The 27,593-nt window shown below is 44.0% G+C and overlaps 1 protein-coding gene and 1 long non-coding RNA gene across 17 annotated transcripts in view; one reads left to right on the top strand and one right to left on the bottom strand.

The window, feature by feature from the left end:
- MKX (mohawk homeobox) overlaps positions 1-10,980 on the bottom strand; it is an 81,449-nt gene extending 70,469 nt beyond the window's left edge. For 2 of the 11 annotated variants that reach the window (XM_049881755.1, XM_049881758.1), the window contains exons 1-3: positions 8,938-9,097; positions 7,652-7,913; positions 5,654-5,813 (exon numbers count right to left, since the gene is read on the bottom strand). In XM_049881755.1, the coding sequence (XP_049737712.1) occupies positions 5,654-5,813; positions 7,652-7,839 (348 nt within the window). In that variant the 5' untranslated portion in view covers positions 7,840-7,913; positions 8,938-9,097. The other 9 variants (XM_049881756.1, XM_049881759.1, XM_049881749.1 and 6 more) reach the window with 8 other exon arrangements.
- Positions 5,938-23,224, top strand: LOC126074900 (uncharacterized). Of its 6 annotated transcripts, none has more exons than XR_007517058.1 (4): positions 5,938-8,346; positions 15,632-15,764; positions 16,775-20,136; positions 20,270-23,224. It is a non-coding gene; the product is annotated as an uncharacterized LOC126074900 (long non-coding RNA). The 6 variants fall into 6 exon arrangements; XR_007517056.1 differs by having other exon boundaries at positions 5,938-9,377; XR_007517059.1 differs by having other exon boundaries at positions 5,956-15,764; positions 16,775-16,994; positions 20,000-20,136.
- Positions 23,225-27,593: the final 4,369 nt, after the last annotated feature.

The raw sequence follows: 27,593 nt of genomic DNA, 5'->3' as shown, positions 1-27,593 counted from the left end.
ACAAAAAACAATGGAAAAAAATCAAAACCTATTGCTGTCGAGCCAATTTTGACTCATGGCGACCCCACGTGTTACAGATTAGAACTGCTCGACAGGGTTTTCTTGGCTGTGATCTTTACAGAAGCAGATTGCCAGGCTTTTCTTCCGAGGAGCCACTGGGTGTGTTCAACCACCAATTGTTTAGTTTAGCAGCAGACCACAAACGGCTTAAACCACCCAGGCTTCCAGTATTATAGCCCTAAAAACAAACAAAAAAACTCGTTGCCATCCAGTTGATTCTGACCCATAGCACCCCTATAGGACAGAGTAGAACTGCCCCATAGGGTTTTCAAGGAGCAGCTGGTAGATTCAAACTGCTGACCTTTTGGTTAGCAGCTGCGTTCTTAACCACTGTGCCACCTGCCAGGGCCCCAATTGCTGTAGAGTTGATTCTGACTCATAGTGACCCTATAAGACAGGGTAGAACTGCCCCATAGGGTTTCCAAGGAGTGCCAATAGCCCTAGGTGTTTAATATTCACTTGTATTAAGTTGTGCAAACAGCAGACAAATTAGTTGGTTAATTAATTTGCATAAATAATTTGTCTGCAATTTTTTTCTTGATGAATTAATGCAAATTCCCTCTGTTTCCCCCGAAGGTAAAAATACCAGTTCAAAAGTCCTACCTATCACCACCATGGATTTTTTCAGCTTGTCATTCAGTTTCTCTTTAAATTCTATTTTACATGAAGCAGGTCTCCTTATCAAAGGTATGTTCTGGAATGGCATTTTAATGTCAAACTCAGAATTTTAAAAGCCTGGTATTTTATAGAAAAAGCTTAGAGAACCAAATCTCTAGAAACTGGAAGAGAAAAAACTAATTTTCATCCTACTCTAACAGAAGTGTTTACATTCATCATATTGACAGAGCAATCATTATAGTAAACCCAAAGGAATACATTGGCATCTGTCCACCTTCAAATAACCTGAGTTAACAAACTTATTCTGGGTTATTTAACCAAAACATTGAGCACCATTTCCATACCACGTAGTGTAACACTTGGGATAATGCAGGAGGACTAATCTAAGATTTTCTTGAATATTTAACTGCTGTTATAAGCCTTGTTGCAAACAGTTAATGTGCTCAGCTGCTATCCAAAAGGTTGGTGGTTCAAGTCCACCCAGAGGCTCCTCAGAAGAAAGGCCTGGCAATCTATTTTCACAAAACCAGCCACTGAAATTCCTGTGAAGCATGGTTCTACTCTGACACACGTGGGGTTGCCAAGTAATAGGAAGCGAACTGACGGCAACTTTTTTTTTTTTTTTTAAGGAGCTCTGGTGTGCAGTGGTTAAGCACTTGGCTGACTGATAACCAAAAGGTCAGTGGTTCAAAACTCCCAGCTGCTCCAAGGAAGAAATCTGTGGGAGAAACATTTGGCAGCCTGTTTCCTTAAAGATTATAGCCTTGGAAACCCTATGGGGCAGTTCTACTCCATCCTATGGAGCTGCTATGAGTTGGAACTAACTCGATGGCAATGAGTTTTCTTAAGGATTTTTTTTGTTGTTGTTATTATGCCTTGTAGTTAATAACTGTATATGCATTCAGCAGAAGCACGCAATGCCAAGCAAAAACAGATATGTCAAAATAGGGGGCAAAATTTTGCAACATAGCAGCTTTAACCAAATGATACATGGACATATCACAGGAATTTGAAATTTCTACTGTAAGCAGAGGAAGCATTAAAATGTAATATCAAACTCCACCTGCACTACACTCTGGATTATAGTTAGGAAAGAACTCATCCCAAGGAGATGTTGTATCTTATACTCCAGAAAAAAATACAAGTCTAATATATATATATATATATGTATACAGTTGAATAATGGGAAATATTGAAACCAGATATAGCCCCCATCTGCTCTTCTTTTAAAAAATTTCTCCAAAGACAATTATTCCTTGGTAAGCTACATATTTACAATATTACAAACCTTAATAGGATAGCAGTATATATTTATTCCACAGTAAAGCTGTTTATATTTTGAGAGTACAAAGTATATTTTTATAATCTTTGAACAATGGATAGCGATTGGAACCAAGCAGAGTGAAGAATTTTCCTTGGTTAAAGTCAAGACAAGGTCCCTGGGTGGCGCACACAGTTTGCACTGGGCTAGTAACTGAAAGGTTGGTTGTTGGAACCCACCCAGTGGCACCGCAGAAGAAAAGGCCTGGTGATCTCCTTCCGTAAAGATTACAGCCAAGAAAACCCTATGGAGCAGTTCTACTCTGTAACATATGGGGTTGTCATGAGTCGGAACCACCTGGACAGTGCACAACAACAACAAACCCAAGACACACACACACACACACACACACACAAATCATCTTCCTGCTAATTTTATAAAAATACTTGCGTCTCAGTAGAAAGGTGCCAGGTTAATAATGCAAATGAAAGTCAAAGATAGTTACATCAAATTAAGATAAGCTGCCAAGTCTAATGAGTAGAAATAAATGAAAGTTGTATAAATGAGTCTTTCTGCTTCATTTTTCAAGGATGAAAAAATGGAGGTATTGATTAATGTCCTTAGAGTTTCTATTCATCAGAAAATGCTCCTTTTTAAGTCTTAAAAAATATTTCTTCCACTAAAATTTCAACTTTTTTATTTGTAGGCCTCACAGGAGATTGCCAACCAGGTTTCACACCCCCCCTTTTATCATTTTTTTAAATCAATTTAAGAATAGTGAAATAAAGCAAAATTACTTGTCATGAAAACTTGACAGTTCGACACAATGGAAAGAAAAGCATTAAGTGTAAAGAAATTCTCAAAATATAAGACACACTTGTAATTAAGGACTAAAACAATTATGTTGACAGCTTGTTAATATAAGCCATGAGAAACAGGAGGTAGGAGGCATTGCAATGAGCAAGAAATAGGAATCTGGAGCCAGAAATAAGGGTGGCACTCCATATTTGTGTATAGACATAAAAATTTTCAGACATTTTGAAAATACTAAAATGAGCTATACTTGTGCTAGTGCTCTGCAAAGCCATCCTAAAGATAATGAGCTACCTTCTGCGTATTTCCTAGAATGGGATAGATTTTCAAGCTGATACGTCTTAGATTTCTCTAGTTGTCAGAGGGTATCTGGGAAAGCCACATGACGTTTATATTGTTGTTTTCCAAATGGAACTTACTTGTTCTACAAGCATGTATTGAGTGTTTACTATATAGAAACCACTGATATGGGGGTACAAAGATGAATAAGACTTGATCACTGTCCTCAAGACGCTTGACTCCACAGGAGCAATTTATTCACTGGGAGAACCTGACTCACTAAATGGAGGACTCATTTGCAGGGAAGAAAAGCTTTATTCAGATTGTTGTTCCATCTCTCCCCCCCTCCCCCCGCCCCGAAATGTAAAATATTTATATAATTGATTTGGTTTCCCATAAAGTCAGAATTTGTTGTGGATGTCATATACATACATACATATATATATATATATACATATACTCTCAGTTATACTATATACTTCAATTTTTTCCCACTTTTTAAAGTCCCAGAAATCAACTTCATTTATGGTAAAATTTGCAAATCATTATACAGGTACCACTCATTATTATAAATAATTATCTCTGTGCCATTTGAAGTTACACAGTTTTGGGCCTTTTTATTTTCTGAGGACTAGTATCAGAAAGAAAAGAGTTTTGAATTGAAGAGAAATTTCATGTAAATAAGAAAAATAGTCTTACCACAACCTAAATGCAAAAAGAACTGTTATTTGTATTTGAACCATCATATACCGGGATCAAATAATTTCACTCTGTATCAAAATTATGACTGCTTGTGTTGCCGCTTGACAAAACTACTAAGCAAGAAAATTTAAATGTCTCTGCTAATAATAAATGCTGTTTCACAATTTTAAAAAATGCTCTAAGATATTTCATAAATGTTTTTTGCTTTCTGTATGAGAGAATGTCAAGCATAAAATATGGAACTATATAATCAACCAATATAATCTAATGTTTATTGTTGACAACATTGTGAAATATACAAATAGCTCTATGAATTAGTGTATTTTAAAAATAAATAGCCTACTTATTTAAACTGAAATTTGAACCCATGCACTTATTTTCATAAGTCAAGTTTTTCTGACTGGAATAACTGATCTAGAAACTATTTTTGCAAATCGTTGAAAAGTTCATAGTTTTATATTATTTAGCCAAGAACACTATATTAATTTTCCCCTCCAGTGGCACAGCAAATGACTACTAATACTATTGGCTGTTAATGTGAAGGAAAGCAGAAGTTCTTCTCTATAGTTATTTTCTGAACAGTAGACAAAGCACATGATAGTTTTGATAAGCCTGAATTTTCATGCTTTGTCAAACTTTCCAGTAATTCCTAAATGACAACTCTAAATACTTCGGAAAGCAAATGTAATGTTTTACTTTTATCTTAGTTAAATATTGCTTTTTATTTTAGGATTCCTCTCTTATTGGAAATTTAATGAAATGTCCCAAATTTCACAAATGCAACTACTATAATATATCAAACTTATCAGCTCATCCAGCGCTTCCTCCTCTTTCTGAATAAAGTTTGCTCTCTTTGCATGTAGAAATGTTCATGTCACCATATTTGTTTAAGAAAACCGGGATGTGACAGCAACAGCATTTGATCTAGAATTATTTTATTTCCAGGCCCATCTCTGGCCCTTACTAACACTTAACTGCCACCTGCCTTGGTTAAGTGATAGGTAAAATGTGGATGGCTGCCCCGCCTCATCGTGTTGTTATGATATCAGATAAGGTTATGTAGGAAGGCTAGTCAAATGTAGGAAAGTGCTGTTTGCTAGAGAAGAAACAGGCCTACACCATTTCTCTACACGTGACAAAGTAACCCAACCATCTGAAATCTCTCTTTTCTCTAACCAGTCCAAGCATACAAGCAACCAAGCGTTGTGGGTTGCAGCTGATGCCTACAATGCCTCCTATTGAAAAAACAAAAATCCGGAAACCACTTCTTGTCCTTTGACCCCATCTCCTAGTTCTGTTGGTTAATAGCAATTGTGAAAGTTGTACTTGATTTTAATATGGGGCCTTAATACCGGGTTCATTGTGTAAGGTCCGGTGTGGTACAGGACCAGCAGCTTCAGCATCTCCTGAGAGCATGTTAGAAATGCAAATTATTGTTCCCACCCCAGACCGACTGAATCAGCAACTCTGGGCTGGGATCCAGCAGTTTGTGTTTTAACAAGCTCTCTGGGCGATTCTGATGCACACTAAAGCCTGAAAATCGCCGCGGGTAGTAGTATCTGTATACATCTATATATGGTTGGTGAGCCCAGATTCCCAGCTACCTTCTCATAACTCTGCAACTGACTTTTCACTTCCCTCTAATAAAACATCATGCAAGTCCTCCCGGACCAGGCTTTCCCACTGAACTGATAGATAAGGATGAGATGAAACCAGGAAACTCTTCCTAAAATAGAAGAACTCTGCACCTATGCCAACTCCTCATCCTCAACAGCAGCAATCCGCTGCCAGAGCATCCGGCCTGGGCCTCTCTCCCACCCGCCCCACCTCCATCCTTCCCCAGGGAGAAGAGCCACTTGGAAAGCTGCACAAACGCCAAGTGCCGGGAGATGGGTGGGGAGCTTGGTGGGGCCGGATTACCTGAACTAGCGTCATCTGCGAGCCGAGGGCCAAGAGTATCTTCTCGGTCTTCGTGGGGTACGGGTTGTCACGATGCTTGTAAAGCCACTGCTTGAGGGGCCGCGCCATGTCTTGCAGGGCTTGCCGCTTGTGCCTCACCTTCCCGCCATTCTGCCGGGTCCTGGGACACGGGTGGAGGAGGAGGCCCTGGTGAGCGGCCCCGTCTGTGGGCTGCCCGCCGGGATCCTCTATGCCTTCGCGCATCTCAGACGCGGTAGCCCCTAGCTTGGCCCGGAAGGGACGTCGAGCCCCCACCCAGCACCCCAGGGCATCCAGCCTGGATCTGCGCCACGACCTGCGCGCGGGGAGGTGGGGGGGCGGGTGAGCCGAGGCTGGAGCAAAGCAAGGATTGGAGCCACACTATTACGTCTGTTTCTGGGTGGGGGTGTCGTTTCCGCCACATCTCTCTTTGAAATAGCCTGGTTGTCCCGGGGGTCATGTGGCACTGGGGATGCTTGGTTTATCTTTGAAAGGGGGTATTTTGAACCCAGTTATCCGAGGTTAGAGGTTTAGGAGACAACGGCTAAGTGACCTGGGCAGCAGCACCCACTGACATCCTTCCCTGCGCCGGGCAACGCGCCCTCTGTGGCCTTGGCCTTGCGGGCGACGTCGGGGCTGCAGGCTCTCTAACGTCCTTCAGGAAACGCCCCCCTGCCATCCGGGGCTTACGGTCGCCGGAGGTTAAGGGAAAGATCGCCCTCAGGACAGCGGGGATAAAGCAAGGGATGACGGCCGCCCCGCCACACGCACTCCTATCTTGCTCCCTCCTATTTCTTTTGATCCTCTGGAAAAAGGAACTAGCCAAAGGAATAGCGTTTGTGTAGGAAGGATGCAGAGCCTAACACTCTAGGGACAGTTTCCTGGCACAAGGAAGAGTTAAATGGAAAGCTCTGTCCCATCAGGTAAAGTAAAAAGACCTCAGGGAAAACCATGTTTAAAGGACCCGAGACAGAGGCAGCAGAGGTCGGGAGCCGGCGGCGGGCGCTGCGCTCCCGGGCTGCTCCGGGAGGTGTCGCCGCGCCGCCGCCCGCGCGCCCCGCGGTTCCGAAAGGCTCGCGCGCCTGCGCCGCAGCCTCCTGGGCTTTTGCCTCTTTAAATACTTTGAAATGCAATTCCACCGGAATGGAATGGTAGTAACATTTTGACGAAACCTAATCTCTATTTTACTAACCAGCAACGCCGCAGAACAAGCAGCTGATGCAATCGTTAAGGTCGAAACAGCCAGAACGATCGCCCCTCCCCCAGCGGGGCGCTCCAGAAGCCGCTAAGGTCTGGCGGGGATACAGACAGCCCTTCACGCACAGGCAGGCAGCAGTTCTAGCAGCTTTCCCACCCCGGACCTCCCGTACCCCACCGGCCCCCTCATCCATCTAAGCCAAAACACTACAGGCACACAGCCTCTCCCTCCGCGCTCGCAGAGTGCTCAGCAGAGCCAGGTCCGCGCGCCCTGGGCGTTCTGCGGCGAGCCGACCTTCTCAACACCTTGCGGATGGCCAGCCACGCGGTGAGGCCGTGGCGATGTCCTCTTCTTAGAAGACAGGGGGCCCACAGGTCCTGCCCACGTTGACCTGACTTGGGAATTCCCGACTGCTTGGCCCTGCACTGTGTCACGCGTAGGGGTTTTTCCCTCTTTCTACGCATCCTGGCCAGTACTGTCTGCCTCGCCCTCAGCCGCGCGTCTGCAACCGCGGGTCCTGAGAGGGACAAGTAACCCCCTACTCCCGAGGTCCAGGTATCGGAGGGCTTAGGGGCAGCTCCTAGTGTTCTTTTGAACTGTCCTGACTAATTGACCCCTTCATATTTTGAGAGACTAAAACCTTACAATGAGACGCGCGAGAGGAGGAGGAGGCCTGCCCTCCCGGGAAAACTGTTTGTCACTGGCACTCCCACGCCGCTCGCCCATCCCTACCGGCTGCAGGCGGATTAACAGGTCAGGGGTCCCAGGAGGAATGAGCATACCCTGTCCTCCGGTGTCTCAGGCCGAGGTTGTTCTTGAGGGGCGGGCCGTCGGGAATGCCTACTTCGGTGCGTGCGTGGGGACTGTCCAGGACGGCGCCATAGGGCCTGCTGCCCCTCTCCCGTTCCGGAGCTCCGCTGTCCTCAAAAAGCACGGCGCCGCTGAGCTTGTTGAAGACGATGGTGTTCATGATGCGAGCTGGCGGGGGCGCGCGGCGCTGCAGCGCCTTGGGACCAGGCCGCCGGGCTCAGCTGGGCTTGGGTTCTAGGAGATGAAGTGCATCACGTTACTCAGGGAAAGTGCTCGGATTCCTGCGAGTCCCGGGCTCCGAATTTGGCGCTGGGCTGCGGGGCCGAGGGGAGGAGCCGCGCACCTGGACGAGGAACCCACACCTCTCCAGACCTTGGTACATTCCCACCCCGGCACACTCCCGGGGCACCCTTGGGTAATGCCGGCAGCCCACTCACGGGGCCCTTGCTCTCCTTCTTAACCCGGGAACCGAGTTCCCCAGGGAACCTCAACCAGGAATAATTTAGCCGCAGGACAAAAAGGAAGTAATTTACAAACTAGCCTCTCGGTCTGGGTTTTAATCTGGGAGAAGCACACTCTAGATAGCTGAACGGGATGTGCGGAGAGTCGTTCGTGGTTCTTCAATTTCAAGAGAAGACTAAAGCCTCTCCGAGTCCTTTAATCGAGGGTAAGGAGGAGTTGGAAGGGGGGGAATATTGTGGGTAGCATGAGCAACTGTATCTATAAGATCCGGTAAATGAGCGCCTGGCCATGCCCAGATTTGCGGGATCTTCATGTTTTCTAGATCCTGACTGGTTTGGCTGAAACCTCGGAGCCCGTCTTCGGGTTAAGGTCCGCCGGGGTGGAGGGTGAAGGCGGGAAAAGTTAGGAATGGACTCCAGAACAGGAAAGTTAAGCGGGGGAGGGGGGGGTGTCAGGGACAAATGCGAAACATTCCTATCCCCGGTCTTCCTACCATACCTCAGCCCCTCCTCAGGACGCACAGGGTCCCAGCAGGTCCCCCGAGCCCGCGGTCAGTATTGCCCTCTTCCACTGCGCCTCTACGAAAGGAAAGCTTGGAGTCCCTCCACATCCGCCCCCTCCCTGGGGTCGCGAGGAAGTATATCAGAGGCTGGAAGGGTGTCAGAAGCCGAAGGAGGTAGTTGTGCAGGGCGGTCTGCGCACCGCCGGGCCCATCTCCTCTGCGTTTCGGAGCAAGCGGCCCCGGTAGCTGCGCAGCGGCTGTGGCTGCTACCTCGGGGGAAAGCCTCCAGCTCACCTCCGGAGTCGCGGCGGCCGGGAGCCTCTGCTAGCCGCCTGCGGGCGTCACGGGCAAGTTCGTGCCGTGGACCAGCAGATGAGTTACCGCCCTGAGGCGCGCAGCTGTCCTCACCCGCCCCATCTCCCCGCCTTGCGCCTCGGGGCAGCTCCCCTTTCACCGAGCGGCCTCCCCTTCGTTACCAGTGCCCCTTCACCCCGCCCCGCCGCGGCGTGGGCTGCCACCCCCCACGCACACACTCTCTGCCTCACCAAGCGCCCACAATCGCCAGCGCCCCCCGCACGGCCCGCCGGCCACAACAGCAGCAGCCACGAGCTACATTTAGGGCTGTGACCACAGCGATTAAGTAACGGCTACCGTCGATATTTGTGGGGAGGTGAAGTCAGACCTCTGCTGGCTACCCGGCGTGTCTTAGGACTGAGTCCTCCCTGCGCAGACAGGTACGTGACTGCAAATGTGTACACACTCTTAGCGATAAGTGTTAAAATACATTTTTATGCTTGCAGCCCCGGTTCTAGACACAGGACTCGCCTTTTTTCCCCTTTTTGAATCAGTGCGCTCAGTGATTTGTATTCACGCTGCTCTATTTGTAAAACACCCTGTTCCGCAGCCCCAGCGCCTCCCCTCACCCCAGCCTTGTCCTTCTAGGTGCAACGGCATGTTTTTCCTAGCGAAGCCGCGGCAAGGCTTGCCATCTGGGACCCTTCCCAGGCTGCCCCAAGCACACATAGCGCGACCTCAACCACACAATCTGGTTCTGTCGGGAACCAGATGTGCAGGGAGTAGGCTCAGTGGGAGCGGGCGGGAAAGGTCTGAGAGATCTGGCCTTTCGCACCCGGGCCCCGGGGGCATGTCAATGCCCCGGCGCATAGCGGGCGGCGGCTCCTAACCCTCCCCAGGAGCCAGCGCGAGGTCCCCAGTGCCTCTTCTCCGGCCCTGGTCGCTCTACTTACCAATCCACTCCAAGTGCCTCTGGGGAGCTCACTCCCTGAGGAACAGCCCCGCCCAACGCCCGCGAATAATTTCAAAGCAAAGGCTGCGCGGCCAGGTGGGCTCCCTAGCTCCGCGGAGACCCTCGGGCCAGCCTTTGGCGCCAGCCAGGCCTTGTCTCCACCAGACCTCGGGCCAGAGGTGGGGGGAAGGGCAGGGAGCGCCCAGTGAGCTCAGGCCATAGGGAATGAGCGGCTCTGGAGCGAGAGCGACCCTCTTGTCCCGCGAGCCCCGGGTGGGGACGCCCCGACGCGAGGGCTGTACCAGTGGCGGCCGGGCCGGCGGCCTGCGGCTGGGCGGCTGGCTCTCCCTGGTCGAGGCTAGGCGCACTCCCATCCCCGCCGCATGTTCTTCGCGCGGGCTCCAGCGCGCACACCGCCGCCACCGCCGTCGTCTCGGCTTTATTTACCCAGACGGGCGCGCGCGGCCCCGGAACAGGAATACCGAGGCCTTCTCATGTTTCCTGACTGCCGGGCCCAGCCGGCGAACATCCTGCGATCGCGGTATCCACGTTCCCGGGACAGCGGAGAGGAAACCTCCGCGCGCGCCCGGCCGCCGGGGCTGCTGTTAACCCCTGGCAGAGGAGCTGTGGCTACGGACGCTGCTCGGGCGCCCCCGGCCCACCAAGTTTCCCCACTTGCATGCGGCTTCCAGATCTGCTGGCCTCGCAGTCGCTGAGCAAAAGGGGCTAGTTCCTTCGCACTTAGGGGACAAATTGGACAAGCCGCCGGGAGCGCCCGGCTCTGGCTCCAGGAGCTGAGAGGCTGCGATGCAAATCCGGTGTCCCAGCTGACTGGAGTGCCGGAGATTTCACTACGCGTGGCTAGGCGGGAGAGGCCACTGTGACGCGGCCCACATTTCCTTACGATTAGTAGAGTGAAGTTAGAGCGCGGATTTACGCCTACATCGCATGAAGGTATTGACTGACATGCTTGAGCCCCGGGAGCCTCTTTTCTGGTATCGCTGGCCTTCCGAGGTCCTGGATGTCTTAGTCAAGGCCAGGCACACGTTCACCTCCCGGGATTAGCTCTGGAGAGGCTGTGCTCGCCGCCGGGCAGGGGTGGGGAGTGGGAGAAGCTCGGGGCGCGGCAAGCCTAGGTGACCAACCTGCGTGGCCCGGATGTGAAGGAGACCGCGGGCTCAAAGACAGGGATCCGCACGGAGCAGAGGGGATGGAACTTGGAAGAATACCGAACTGGTACACAGTGCAAAGAAAGACAGTGGCTCTTAGAATCGCTTATGGGTGATTAATTTGCTCCTCACCATCACTTCAAATCCACCAGTAGCTAAAGCTGCAGTTTAGGTTCCTCCGGAAGCTCAGAACTTTAGGCAGCCTAGAGGATCTCCAAGGCGCCAGGCGCGAAAGCACCCTGGCTCTCTCCGCCCGCCCTGCTGCCCAGCGACATCTTTCATCTCTCTTAAGAGTGAAAGTAGGTTTTGCAAAATCTGAAAGATTTGTCTTTTTCCCTTCTAAAGGAGGCTAGCGCTGAGGCGGTGGACCACCTAAGCATCTTTCTTTTATATAGCCTAAAAGTGGTTAAAATATACACTAAAGTTATTATTTCCAAGGCTAATAACATCAAGAATCTTCAAACATGCTATTTTTCAAAATACAAGAAGGCAAATGCTTGCGGTGGCACAGTAAGCAGAAAGGGACGGAGGTTTACATTTTTTCGCACCAGCGAGATGAGTATCATTTGATAAGGTTTCCGGATATCCTCAGGTCTCTTTATTACATAACTCGGGGTTATAGCGCTAACGCTTCCACCATGTAGTTGACGCTGCGCTTGACTTGCCGTAGTGTCGCTCAGCATAAACTTAAGTCTGCAAACTTTGCTGTAGGGACTTAAGGATAGAATACCCCACAGAGTTTCAGCCACGGACTTTCCGCGAATACCTTTCACAACAAAAGGGACCGAACTGAAAATTCATTGGAGGAAACACTTTCTCTTCTATGGTCTCTATGAATGATGATGGCTACATTATAATTAATCCAGCTGTAATTATATCCCACCGACATAATTTCCGGTCAGCTCTCCTGAGGTAAAGCAACAGGCACGTATATAAATTCCTTGCATTTCACACTCCTCTGCTGATTTATTGAACTGTTTTTATGTTGTAGCTACCGAAACGCTAGAATAAGGCAAACGAATTGTGCTGTTTTGTATTTAACTGTATTTCATGATTTTACCACCACTCATCTGTCAGTTTGTCTACTGTGGTGGCATGCCTGTTGCTGGGATGCTGGAAGTTACGCCATTTGCAAATATCAGCAGGATCACGCTGGCGGACAGGTTTCATCCGAGCTTCCAGACTAAGACAGACTAGAAAGAAGGACCTGGCAATCTACTTTTAAAAAATTGGCCAGTGAAAACCTTATGAATAGCAGCAGAACATTGTCTGATATAGTGCTGGAAGATGGGCCCCTCAGGGGCTGGGGAAGAGCTGCCTCCTCAAAGTAGATTAGACCGTAATGACATGGATGGATTAAAGCTTCTGGGACCTTCATTTGCTGATGTGGTGTGACTCAAAATGAGAAGAAACAGCTGCAAACATCCATTAATAATCAGAATATGGAATCCAATATAATCTAGGAAAATTGGAAATTGCCAAAAATGAAATGAAACGCTTGAGATAGATGTATCTTAGGCATTAGTGAGCTGAAACAGACTGATATTAGCCATTTTGAGTCAGACAATCACGTGGTCTACTATGCTGGGAATGACAAATTGAAGAGGAACTGCATGTCAAAAAGAACATTTCAAGGTCTATGCTGGAGTACAACACTGTCAGTGATAGGATAATATGCATATGCCTACAAGGAAGACCAGTTAATATGACTATTATTCAAATTTATGCACCAACTAGTAATGCCAAAGATGAAGAAATTGAAGATTCTTTTTTTTTTTTTTACCAACTTCTGCAGTCTGAAATTGATCAAACATGTGATCAAATATGCAATCAAAATGCATTGATAATTACTGGTGATTGAAATGAGAAAGTTGCAAGCAAAGAACAAGGATCAGTAGTTGAAAAATATGGCATTGATGATAGAAACAATGCTGGAGATCACATGATAGAATTTTGTAAGTCCAGCAACCTACTCATTGGAATATCTTTTTCAACAACATAAACTGTGACTGTACATGTGGACCTCACCAGATGGAATACACAAGAATCAAATCGACTACATCTGTGGAAAGAGACGATGGAGAAGCTCAATATCATCAGCCAGAACAAGGCCAGGGGCCAATTGCGGAGCAGACCATCAATTGCTAATATGCAAGTTCAAGTTGAAGCTGGAAAAAAATTAAAGCATGTCCAAGAGAAAGTATGACCTTGAAAATATCCTACCTGAGTTTAGGGACCATCTGAAGAATAGATTTGGCACACTGAACACTAATGTCGGAACACCAGTTGAGTTGTATGATGACATCAAGGACATCATACATGAGGAAAGCAAAAGGTCATTGAAAAGATAGGAAGGAAAGAAAAGACCAAAGTGGTTGTCAGAAGAGGTTCTGAAACTTGCTTTTGAATGTAATAGCTAAAGTGAATGGAAGAAATGGTGAAGTGAGAGAGTTGAACATAAGAAGATTTCAAAGGGCCGCTCGAGAAGACAAAGTATAGTATTATAACGGAACGTGCAAACACTTGGAGTTAGAAAGCCAAAAGGGAAGAACACACTCGGCATTTCTCAAACTGAACAAACTGAAGGAAAAAAAATCAAGCCTCAGGTTGCACTATTGAAGGATTCCACGGGCAAAATACTGAATGATGCAGGAAGAATCAAAAGAAGATGGAAGGAATATATATAGTCACTGTACCAAAAGAATTCGTTGACATTCAGTATTTTAAGAGGTAGGATATGATCAAGAGCTGATGGTATTGAAGGAAGAAGCCCAAGCTGCACTGAAGGCATTGGCTAAAATCAAGGCTCCAGGAATCGATGGAATACCAACTGAGATGTTTCAACAAATGGACGCAATGCTGGAAGCACTTGCTCATCTATGCCACGAAATTTGGAAGACAGTTACTTGGCCAGCTGACTGGAAGACCCATATTTGTCCCCATTCCAAAGAAAGGCGATCTGACAAAATGTGAAAATCATTGAACAATATGATTAATATTACACACAAGTAAAATTTTGCTGAAGATTCGAAAGTAGTTGCTGCAGTACATCCACAGGGAACTGCCAGAAATTCAAGCTGGATTCAGAAGGGGCTGTGGAGCGAGGGATATCATTGCTGATGTCAGATGGGTCTTGGCTGAAAGCAAAGGATGCCAGAAAGATGTTTTCCTGTGTTTTATTGACTATGCAAAGGAACTCAACTGGGTGGACCATAACAAATTAAGGATAACATTGCAAAGAATAAAGAGTTACCTACCTATTATTTTTACCTATTACAGAACACTTATTTATGCTCAGGGGAAACCTGTACATAGACCAAGAGGCAGTCCTTCAAACAGAACAAAGGCATACTGAGTGGTTTAAAATCAGGAAAGGTGTGCATCAGGGTTGTATCCTTTCACCACACTTATTCAATCTGTATGCTGAACAAATAATCGGAGAAGATCAAGTATATGAAGAAGAATGTGGCATCAGGTTTGGAGGAAGACTCACTAACAACCTGTGATATGCAGATAACACACCTTGCTTGCTAAAAGGGAAGAGGACTTGAAGCGCTTATTGATGAATATCAAAGACTACAGCCTTCAGTACGGATTATACCTCAACATAAAGAAAACAAAAATCCTCACAAATAGACCAATAAGCAACATCATAATAAATGGAGAAAATTTTGAAGCTGTCAAGGATTTCATTTTACTTGGATCCACAATCAACAGCCATGGAAGCAGCGGTCAAGGAATTGCATTGGGCAAATCTGCTGCAAAAGACCTCTCTAAAGTGTTAAAAAGTACAGTTGTTACTTTGAGGACTAAAGTAGATGCACCTGACCCAAGCCATGGTATTTTCACTCACCTCATATGCATGCAAAAGCTGGATAACAAATAAGGAAGACTGAGAAGAATCGATGCCTTTAAATTATATTGGCAAAGAATATTGAATATACCATGGATTGCCAGAAAAATGAACAAATCTGTCTCGGAAGAAGTGCAGTCGGAATGCTTCTTAGAAGCAAGGTGGCACAGTGGTTAAGCACTTGGCTGCTAACCAAAAGGCTGGCAGTTCGAATCCACCAATTGCTCCTTGGAAACCCTATGGGGCAGTTCTATTCTACCCTGTAGGGTTGCTATGAGTCAGAATTGACTTGACGGCAATGGGTTTTTTGGTTTCAGTAAAGAAAGAAAGAGGGGCTTCAGTTTTAGCATTTTGGTATGTTACCAATGTACCCTGCTATTTCAGAACAAACATGGGCCAAAGTTTTTGAAAACCAATGTTTTTTAAACTTCCTTTTCCATTTACTACTTATAGGCAATGAAATAAATTACAAAGCCAGGAATGGCTGTCACTTTCCTCCCAAATGGTATAAAATAGTAAATTTATGAATGGATAGCAGGTTCCCACTACACTTGGCCAGTTAGACTTGCAGAGATGTATCTTGGAGGACATAGTGGGACACCATAACAGGCAATGAAAGATGCTTCTACCGTTTCCTCTATGAGCAAACTAGTAGAATCGTTGGCACCAACGTGTCTCACAAACATTTTTGCTTTGTTTATAATTTCACTTTAATTACAGGATAAACAACGCTTTCTGTCTTAGGGGGTCTTTTCCATAAATTCCCTCTCAAACAATCATAACAGAGTACAAGTGAAAACCCCCCTTCGGCTACCTCCACGCAGTCGAATTCCCCAGAGGCAGCCATTCAGAGGTGGGTATTGCTGGCCTGATGTGCACTCTTTCAAGTTTTTCTATGCATTACATACATGAATACAAACAAAAATTTATGGTTTTGTTTTTGAATACTTTTTTTTAGATAAATGGAATCACAATGTAAGTATTATGCTACAACTTGCTTTTTTCTACTCTATAATTTCGTAGAGAACTTTCATATTAACCAAAAACCAAGCCCATTGCTGTTGAGTTGATTCTGACTCATAGCTATCCTATAGGACAGAGTAGAACTGCCCCGTATAAATTCCAAGGAGTGCCTGGTGGATTCAAACTGCTCACCTTTCGGTTAGCAGCCGTAACCCTTAACCACTGCGTCAGCAGGGCTTCTGATAAATGTAACCCGTTCTTTTTAAATGTGACATAACCAGTTGCTTTCAAGCAGGTTCTACTCTGTGTGTCAAAGTAGAATGGTATTCCATAGGGTTTTCCATAGCTGAATTTTTATAGAAATAGATTGCCAGGCCTTTCTTCCCAGGTGCTTTTAGATGGACTCAACCTTCCAATCTTCCTGTTAGCAGCCAAGCTCGTTAATGGTTTGTACAACTAACTGCTTATGTAGTGTCCACACTCTATTTAACTGTTCTCCTCTGAACATTTATGGTCCCTGAGTGGTGCAAAGTGTTAATATGGAGAAGACTTTTGACCATAAGCTAGTAGAACTACCTGCATTTGAAGGCTAACAGACTTAAGGTCCTCCACAGCTTTTTAAAATTTGATTAATGTAGAGCTTCATGCTGCATCAAACTTTCGGTTGATCCCCCCAATTCATCCTCCCTGCTCCCATTTTCCACCTCTGTGTAGGCTATGGAAACCCTGGTGGCGTAGTGGTTAAGTGCTACGGCTGCTAGCCAAGGGGTCGGCAGTTTGAATCCACCAGGTGCTCCTTGGAAACTCTAGGGGGCAGTTCTACTCTGTCCTATAGGGTCGCTAGGAGTCGGAATCGACTCAACAGCACTGGGTTTGGTTTTTTTTTTCTGGTTTGTGTAGGATATGTGAAGAAGTCACCAAACGAATGTGAGCAGAAGTGATGTGTGCAACTTCTTCACGTGCTTAGAAGGAAGTTTTTTTGCCCTCCCTTTTAACTTTCCCTGCTTCCGAGTGCTGGAATATGGAAGTGGCAATGGGCCAGCATCAGCTGAGCAGACGACAGCGTTAAGGCACAGCAGAGCCACAAGCAGGAAGGAACCTGGGGCCTTAAATGGAAACAGTGAGTGAGAACTGCCCTGCCAGCCTAGACCTGGGTTTGGCAAACAGTCAATGTTTCCAGGCTTTGCAAACCTTATGGGCTCTGTTGCAATTCTTCAGCTCTGCCACTGCAGTGCAGACGCATTCAGAGACAATACTTGCTATGAATGAGTCAATAAATTTGTGTCCCTATATTTCAATAAAACTGTATTTTATGGACACTAAAGATTGAATTTTATATAATTTTCATGTGCCACAAAATATTTTTCTTCCTTTGATTTTTTCCAATCATTTGAAGATATGAAAACCATGCCTACTTCAGAAACAGCAGGCCAGATTTGGCTCCAGGGTGGTGATTTGCTGACCCCTGACCTAGACTAAGGATGCTGGTGGCACAGTGGGTAAAGCAATTGGCTGCTAACCAAAACGTCAGTTGTTCGAAACCACCAGTGGCTGCACGGGAGAAAGATGTGGCAGTCAGCTTCTGTGAAGATTTACAGCCTTGGAAACCTTATGGGGCAGTTCTACTCTTTAGAACCCTGGTGGCACAGTGGTTAAGAGCTATGCCTGCTAACTAAAAGCTGGGTAGTTTGATTCCACCAGTCGCTCCTTAGAAACCCTATGGGGCAGTTCTACTCTTTCCTACAGGGTCGCTATGAGTTAGAATCGACTCGACAGCAATGTGTTTGGTTTTTGGTTAACCTAGGCTATTCAGCTCTAGACTGTTGTGGCCGAGAAATAAACTTCTCTTTACTTAAGTCACTGTATTTGGAGGTTTCCTTGCTAAGGAACTTAGTCTATCCCCTAAATAATGCACACCTGTACCAAGAGGATCTTAGTTGCCACAGGTGGGCTTCAGAGAAGTGTTTTCTAGATGACTAGGGGCTCCACAATCAAGGGAACTAGAAAGACGGAATGGAAAGGGCTTTCTCCCTGCCACTCCTGAGGACGGGTTGCATGTGCTGGGGGAATCACCCTCATTATTTTTACTTTTTACGATGCGTGTTCTTTTTCATTATTATTATTTTAGCTAGTTTTTTAAGGAATTGATGTACACGTAGGCACAGTATTGCTGTTCGGGTTTTGATGCTTATGCTTTGTTGTAATTGTGAAAAATGCAATTTTTAAGAAAAAATAGAGAATTAATTTTTAAGCATTACCGTTTTCTTACTATTTTTTCATGTTTAACTATATTTTCATTGTTTTCTTTTTAACAATCAACAATAACTATTTATGGAGCACCTGCGTGCAAAATCCTGTGCCAAGAACTGCATCGGATTTGATTGAAAAGACATGCTCCTTGCCTAGCTTACGAACCTGTTAAGAAAGCTCAGGAAAACAAATATACCTCATCGAAAGAGTTTTAGGGTATCTGATATAAAGCTTGCTGGAATCCAGTAAATCTATAAATCATCTGTAGAAATTCACAAGGGAGCTTGAAGACGATAGAATGACTATTTTATGTTTCTGCTAAAGACTTTGTACCCATATTACCAACATCCTTCCCGAAAACACGCAAAAAGGACAGCATTATTTCAGAAATCTGAGCCTGATTGAAAAACAGCATTTTCATCTCTTACATCAGGATTTTTCAAGTTTTAGACCAAAAACCTCTGGGTTTTGAGATTTGCAGGGCTTCCGTTGGGGGAAAAACAAACAAAAAAAAAACAGTGTGGTAACAGTAAACACATGGTCTTTCTTTCATTCCCTTGTCCGTGTTTTGTCTAACCTGCTTCATCACCTGTCCCTCCAATTTTACACCCGCTTTTGGGATAGTGTTGAAGGGAGAGGGGGCTTGGAGGAGAGGAGTTGTGAATAGACTTTTTGTGTGTAGCAGTAAAGTAACTCCGGGGGCTTGTAGAGAGAAAGGAGCCCTGGTGGTGCAGTGGTTAGGTGGTGGGCTGCTTAGTGAAAGGTCGTTGGCTTGAACCCACCAGCCAGTCTGGGAGAAAGATGTGGCAGTCTGCTTCTGAAAAGATCACAGCCTTGGAAACCCTATGGGACAGTTCTCCTCTGACCTATAGCTGGGGCTGCCACGAGTGGGAATCGACTCGAGGGCAATGGGTTTTGGGTTTGGTTTGTAGAGAGAAGCCTCCCCAGCGTGAGGAGGTGAATGCTTGCCCAAGTCGCTGGGCTGCAGCCCTGCAGGCCGGCAGCTGGTGGGAAGGAGCGGTCAGATCTGCATACGAGGACTACACAGTGAGCCCAGTGATTAGGCATCTTCCGTTTTGTTTTTCCTTGACGCTCGTTAAATGTGCTTTGATGTTGTAACCATCTGTTGCCGTGGAGTCAGCTCGGACTCATGGTGACCTCATGTGTGTCAGAATAGAACTTGGCTCCATAAGGTTTTCAGTGTCTGGTTTTTTGGAAGCAGATTGCCAGGCCTTTTTTTCGAGGCAACCCTGGGTGAACACGAACGTCCAACTTTTCTGTTAGGGGTCGAGGGGTTTAACCACTGGCTCCACCCAGGAACTACTCCGATGTTTTAGGTGAACACAAATACTGTTTAGAAGGGAGTTTGGGCTAGGGGAAAGGAAAAAGGAAAAAAAGGTCTTATGCCAATTAATTGTGTAATTTAAATAGTTTGAAGCCTAGGATAAGGGGACACTTAGAGTGTTCAAATGTCACAAATTCTGGTTGGACCTGCAGTAGCAGTCAGCTCAAGGCATATCTCTTGAAAGTGGTCTTCCAGAGTCTTATAAATGGGGACATAATTAAGGATATTTAAAAATTTTACCTCATAGTTAAAAAAAATCAAATCAAACTAGTTGCTGTCAAGTAGATTCCAACTCATGGCAACCCCATGTGTGTCCGAGTAGAACTGTGCTCCATAGGGTTTTCAGTGGCTGATTTTTCAGAAGGCCTTTCTTCCGAGGTGCTTCTGGGCAGATTCAATCTGCCCACCTTTCATTTAGCAGCCAAGTGCTTAGCCATTTGTGCCAACCAGGGATGCCTCCTGATACTTACACAGCACTTACTATATGCCAATGGACTGTTCTAGACACTTAACTCATACAATTCTCACAGTCACTCTTTAGGGTACATATCCATTTTGTAGAAGAGGACACCTGGGCCTAGAATTGCCTGAACTCTGTGACGTGTGGAGGCAGGATTTGAACTGAGTCAGACATCAGAGTTTGTGTGCTGAATCACCTAACTTGAAGGTAAATAGAAAGGGCAGAGAGAAAGAATTTTAAAAGCTTGACTGCGTTCAGCTAAATATGTAGTTGCACAACTTTAAGCTCCCACTAAACAACAAAAAATTCAAGGTCAATGTGTTTGTCTTTCCTTCTGTAGATGACATTTTTCCCAGGTGGAGACAAGTGGAATCTCAGTGTTACCTGGCATACGATAACTTCACAGCCCCAATATCATGGCAAAAAAAGCTGTACTTCTTGCTGGCCTTCATGTGTGAGCCGGCACTGAAAAGCCAGGACCTGTTGAACATTCTGAGGGGTCCCTGAATCTGGAGAGCATCCTTTCCACTGGACGATGAAGTGGTGTGGCAGTGAAAAACAGTGTGCCTTGGAATAGCCCCTGCAAGCCTAAAATTTTGTTTTCTTTCCGGAGTAGATACAGCATGTATGTAAGTAGCTTATCTAGAGCGGGATGACACTGAGTAGCTTTGATTTAGGAGCCTAAGGAGATGATACTGGCCACTACAAGTTCACACACCTCTTCTAGTTGTTTTGTCTCTGTTTTGGTTTGTTTTGTCTTGTTTCTTTTGTTGTGGTTGTCGGGCCTGCCCTCAACATTAATTAGCCCAAGGCAAGAGTACAAATGAACGCCCACATACCATATGTCTAAATATTTAAAAAATGATAAATTGAGCTAAAAAAAAAAAAAAACTGTTAAAGAAAATCAGTCCCAACCTCCCACCTTGACAAATATACCATCTTAATGAGAAATCAACCACTACGTGTAACACTATCATTTTTGTTGGCAATATATCAAAGACAAGTACATTTAATTGTTATTGCACATGTCTGGATATTCTGTTGTTGGGCTGGCAGTGTTTAGATGAGTAATAAAACGAAGGAGACATAATAGGTTATTATGTATTTATTCCATTAAATTTATTTTTCTTGTCATTTCAGCAAAAATCACTAATTGTGTTATTATCAATATTCTCTCATATTTGTGTTCTAAAGGATTGCAAGTAAAATGCAACTATTAAAAGTGTCCAAAATTTGAATATACTTTCATGAAGAATCTCATGAAAGTACATTCTATATTAAATGTTGAAAATCTAAAAATTAAACTCATTTTCATATATGTTATGTATGAAGTGCTACTTTTATTCTAAAATACTCAAATTATCTATTAAAATTAAGAGGGGGAAAGAAACACAATGAAGACAAACATTTTAAATGAAGCTGAAATTTTTACTTAATTTTTTTGGAAAATAAAATTATTTTCAGTGCTACTGTTCAATGAACAGCGAGTTGTCAACACAAAGTGTTGGTATCAGATTTCATGAATGATTTGTCTGGGTTTACATATGTACAAAGTTAGGAGTAATAGGAATTGTTCAGTATTGCAAAATGTTTTCATTTGTTGCCACGTGAAACTGCTGCAAAGACTTCCCTAACTGTTGAATACCTCCAGAACCATGTACTAGAGAAATGGGAAAGAGTGCCAGGCACTACTGGGAGATAAGACGCAGTAAGGGAAGGCAGAAATATACTGCATCCATGGTATGGGAGAAGAAGGATGCGCCAAGCTGATTAACATGCCTTTTCCCCCTGCTCTCTAAAGCAGGATCCATCTCCAGTGTTCTTAGAAGCACAGCCCAAACCATTGCAACATTTGAATGTGATCAGCTTTTACATTGAGGACATAAGGCAAAAGATGTACAGACGCATTTCTGTGGGAGCTGAATGGTGTTAGTCACAAGAGCAGATGTTTAGGTGTAGAGTTGTGCTGTGCCCTGTTAAACGCTAAATCCCAACGGATGGAGTTGCCCATGTGTTCTTTCATGTATGCATATGCGTGTGTGTGTGTGTTATGTGGCCCTTTAAAAAGCTGGGCTCAGAGCAGTGGCCCTTTGCCTGTGTCTTAAGAGGGGTACTAGTTGCTGGGAATGTTTTTAGTGAATTAACTAAGCTTGTCTCTCTGATGAATCAAAACGAAATTGTATTTACTGAAGCCTCTTCATGAGTTTACCCTCCAATGCTCCCATGATGATTAATACATGCCACCACTGCTGGAATTGCAGAAAACAGGCTCATTATAAAACCCTGCCAGGGACAGTTGATGCAGAATCACAGCTTCAGGAAATAACGTTTTCACTAAGGATCAGAGATTTTATACACTAGAACAAGGTCAATTTTGCAAATTCCTTCCCTCAACAAAACTAGCAAGGAGACAGCTGACTATAGGCACTGCATGTGTGGAATTGCTTTATTTACAATCATGTGTGGCCTCCACAGTGTCTCTGGGTGGTACAAACAGTTAACTAAAAGCTTGGAGGTTCAAGTTTACCCAGAGGCTTATCAGAAGAAAAGCCTACCAATCTACTTCAAGAAATCAGCCACCAAACACCCTACAGAGCCCAGTTCTACTCTGGCACATGTGGGGTTGCCATAAGTCAGGGTTGATAAGAGGGCAACCGATGTGATGGTCTGCACAGAATGCCTTTTCTTTCCTTCAGTGCCATGTTTTCCAACATGTAGCCCATGAGTCACCTTAAGCGGAATCATCTGAAGGTACTTGTTAAAAATGCAGTTTCCAGGGCCCAACCATACTCAAAATCAGGTTTTCTGAGCTTCAAGCTCTATAGTGATTCTGATTCAGATCCTCCTCAAGCCATACTCTGGGAAAAACTGGTCTATAAAAATGTTTTTCAGTGCAATCTTATCAGTAGAAGTATTTTGAGCCCCAATCCATTGCCATCCAGTCAATTTCAACTCATAGCGACTCCATAGAACAGAGTTGAACTGCCCCATAGGGTTTCCAAGGAGCAACTAGTGGATTTGAACCACCAACCTTTGATTAGCAGCCAAATGCTTAACCACTGTGCCACCAGGGCCCCCGTATTTTGAGCAAGTGGTTCTAATACCCAACCCACTGCTGTCGAGTCGATTCCGACTCATAGCGACCCTATAGGACAGAGTAGAACTGCCCCATAGAGTTTCCAAGGAGCACCTGGTGGATTCGAACTGCCGACCCTTTGGTTAGCTGCCGTAGCACTTAACCACTATGCCACCAGGGTTTCTGTGGCTCTTTTATATATATATATATATATATATATATATATATATATATATATATATATAACACACACACACTTATAAATGGTACATTATGCTAATTTTTTATAAATTGTAAAACACGCAAACAGTAAATTTTTAAAAGACAAAGAAGAAATAAATGATATTTTAAGATAATTTTTGTTTCTATTAATGTTACAAAATATTTTTGCTCCTACCCGAATATTATTGTTAATGATTAGTTGTTAATATTATCAGGAATGCTATTTTTGGTGAGAGCAATGCAGTTTGAATTGCTCCATGCTTTTTGAAACTCTTGATTGAACAGTATGAGGTACAGTGATTAAAATGTTGGAACCGAAGTGTCATGGATTGAATTATGTCCCCCCAAAAATGTGTGTATCAACATGGTTTGGCCATGATTCCCAGTATTCTGTGGTTGTCCTCCATTTTGTGATTGTAATTTTATGTTAAAAAGGATTAGGGTGGGATTGTAACACCACCCTTACTGAGGTCACCTCCCTGATCCTGATGTAAAGAGAGTTTCTCTGGGGTGTGGCCTGCGCCACCTTTTATCTCTCAAGAGATAAAAAGGAAAGACAAGCAAGCAGAGAGTTGGAGACCTCATACCACCAAGAAAGCAGCACCAGGAGTAGAGTGGGTCCTTTGGACCCGGGGTCCCTGCCCTGAGAAGCTCCTCGACCAGGAGAAGATTGAGGACAAGGACCTTTCTCCAGAGCTGATAAAAAAAGAAAGACTCCCCCTGGAACTGACACCCTGAATTTGGACTTGTAACCTACTAGACTGTGAGAGAATAAATTTCTCTTTATTAAAGTCATCCACTTGTGGTATTTCTATTATAGCAGTACTAGATGACTAAGACACCAAGTTCAGTTTAATTGTTGTTGTTGTTAGGTGGAGTTGATTTTCGACTCGTAGTGACCCCATGTGACAGAATCGAACTGCCCCACAGGGTTTTCTAGGCTGTCTTTATGGGAGCAGATCTCCAAGTATTTTTCCCGAAGAAAGGAGGTTGGGTGGGTTTGAACTGTTAACCTTTTGGTTAGCAGCTAAGTGCATACCTGTTGTGCACTGGGGCTCTTTCAGTTTAATTAGAGACTTGGGTTTAATGTTGTCATCTCTAATAGAGATACCCAGGAAAGTACATAGATTCAAATGGAAAAGTGGATTTCCTACTGTGTTTACTACTCATTTTCAGCTCCATTCACCAATAATGCAAAGGGCTTTGTTAAAATTATGTTTACAAATTTTCCTGACATTAATCAGTTCTTCTTGCAAATTAGTTAGAAAATGCATTTTTTTTTTTAGCTAATGACTCTAAAAATTCAGTGTAACCCTTTATTTGTAGAATGTTAAAATAGGTTTAAAAATTCTGTTTCCAAGGCTTTAAAGTGTGGAAAGTGTTTTAAAAGGGGATACAAGCCATTGTCAAGGACAAAATCACACAATGATGTGTACCTTTCGAAATTATGAAAGCAGTTACATTCTCAGTTATTGTTAAATGTTGTCTTTATCTGAACAGGCAAGATGAAAGGTTTTATTTGTTTGTTAAAAAAAAAACTGTAAATTAGATTTCCACTGACAAATCATTATGGCTTAAGGCTGAAGCTTAGGAGCTATGAGGGAAATAGAGAAAATTTGACTGGCAAGAAATAGGCAAAGGCTTGCTATGGTGCAAATGGTTAATGAGCTTGGCTGCTAATGAAAGGTTGGAGGTTCAAGTCCACACAGAGGCTCCTTGGAAGAAAACCTTGTTGATTTGTTTCCAAAAAGATCAGCCATTGAAAACCCTATGGAACACAGCTCTACTCTGACACACATGGGGTTACCAGGAGTTGGAATTGATTTGATGGCAACCTGTTTTTGGTTTAGGTAACGGAAGACCTATCTCTTACCCACACTACTTCAGGCTTTTATCCTATGAGAATTATGTGAAAGAACGATTAAAAAGGCGTTGTTGTTGTTAGGTGCCATCGAGTCAGTTCTGACTCATAGCAACCCTATGTACAACAGAATGAAACACTGCCCAGTCCTGCACCATTCTCACAATCATTGTTATGCTTGAGCTTGTCGTTGTAGCCGCTATGTCAGTCCCTTTCATTGAGGGTTTTCCTCTCTTTCGTTGACCCTATACTTTGCCAAGCATGATGTCCTTCTCCAGGGACTGGTCCCTCTTGATAACATGTCTAAAGTATGTGAGAAGAACTCTTGCCATCCTCACTTCTAAGGAGCATTCTGGCTGTACTTCTTCCAAGACAGATTTGTTTGCTTTTCTGGCAGTCCATGGTATATTTAATATTCTTCACCAGCACCAGAACTCAAAGGCATCAATTCTTCTTTGATCTTCCTTATTCATTGTTCAGATTTCCCATGCATATGAGGTAGTTGAAAATACCATGGCTTGAGTCAGGCACATCTACCTTAGTCCTCAGAATGACATCTTTGTTTTTAACACTTTAAAGAGGTCTTTTGCAGCAGATTTGCCCAGTACAACACACTGTTTGATTTCTTGATTGCTGCTTCTATGGGTGTTGATTGTTGATCCAAGAAGAATGAAATCCTTTACAACCTCAGTATTTTCTCCGTTTATCGTGATGTTGCTTATTAATCCAGTTGTGAGGATTTTTGTTTTATATTGAGGTGTAATCCATACTGAAGGCTGTAATATTTTGTCTTCATTAATAAGTGCTTCAAAACCTCTTTGCTTTCAACAAGCAAGGCTGTGTCATCTGCATATCTTAGGTTGTGAATGAGTCTTCCTCCAATCCTGTTACCATGTTCTTCTTCATATAGTTCAAATTCTCAGATGGTTTGCTCAGCATACAGACTGAATAAGTATGCTATGCCACTGGTATTTCAAATACCAGCAGGGTCACCCATGATGGAAAGGTTTCAGCTGAGCTTCTAGATTAAGACCAACTAGGAAGAAGGACCAGGTAATCTACTTTTGAAAAATCGGCCAGTGAAAACTTTATGAATAACAGTGGAACATTGCCTGATATAGTGCCAGAAGATGAGCCCCTCAGGTTGGAAGACACTCAAAATACCAATGGGGAAGAACTACCTCTTCAGTGTAGAGTCAGCCTTAATGACATTGATGGAGTAAGGCATTTGGGACTTTCATTTGCTGATGTAACATGACTCAAAATGAGAAGAAACTGCTTCAAACATCCATTGATAAACAGAAGGTGAAATGTACAAAGTATGAATCTAAGAAAACTGGAAGTTGTCAAAAATGAAATGGAACTCTTGAAGATATATATCTTTGGCCTTAGTGAGCTAAAATGGACTGGTATTGGCTATTTGAATCAGACAATCATATGGTCTACTATGCCGGGAATGATAAATTGAAGAGGAACAATGTCACATTCATTGTCAAAAAGAACATATCAAGATCTATCCTGAAGTACAATGCTACCAGTAATAGGATAATATCCATATGCCTACAAGGAAGACCAGTTAATACACCTGTTATTCAACTTTACATACCAACCACTAATGCCAAAGATGAAGAAATTAAAGATCTTTACCAACTTCTGTGGCCTGAAATTGATCAAATATGCAATCAAGATGCATTGATAATTACTGGTGATTGGAATGCAAAAGTTGGAAGCAAAGAAGAAGGATCAGTAGTTAAGAAACATGACATTGGTGATAGAAATAATGCCAGTGATCACATGATAGAATTTTGTAAGATCAACAACCTATTTATTACAAATACATTTTTTCAATAATGTAAATGGTGCCTATCACATGGACCTTGACAGATGGAAAACACACAAATCAAACCAACTACATCTATGGAAAGAGACAATGGGAAAGTTCAATATCATCAGTCAGAACAAGGCCAGGGTCCGACTGTGGAACAGACCATCAATTACTCATATGCAAATTCAAGTTGAAGCTGAAGAAAATTAAAATGAGTCCATGAGAGTCAAAATACAATCTTGAGTGTATCCCACCTGAATTTAGAGACCATCTCAAGAACATATTTGACAGATTGAACACTGATGACTGAAGACCAGACAAATTGTGGGATGACATCAAGGATATCATACACGAGGAAAGTAAGAGGTCATTAAAAAGATGGGAAAGAGAGAAAGACCAAAATAAATGTCAAAAGCGACTCTGAAACTTGCCCTTGAACGTAGAGTAGCTAAAGCAAATGGAAGAAATGATGAAGTAAAAGAGCTGAAAAGAAGATTTCAAAGGGCAGCTAGAGAAGACAAAGTAAAGTATTATAATGAAACATGAAAAGCCCTGGAGTTAGAAAACAAAAAGAGGAGAACACGCTTGGCATTTCTCAAGCTAAAATAACTGAAGAAAAAATTCAAACCTCGAGTTGCAATATTGAAGGATTCCATGGGCAAAAATATTGAATGACACAG

This window comes from Elephas maximus, chromosome 4 (genome assembly GCF_024166365.1).
Source record: "Elephas maximus indicus isolate mEleMax1 chromosome 4, mEleMax1 primary haplotype, whole genome shotgun sequence".
Taxonomy (NCBI): Eukaryota; Metazoa; Chordata; class Mammalia; order Proboscidea; family Elephantidae; genus Elephas; species Elephas maximus.
The sequence above is the reverse complement of the archived record's forward strand: the minus strand, read 5'-3'. Positions and strand labels throughout refer to the sequence as shown.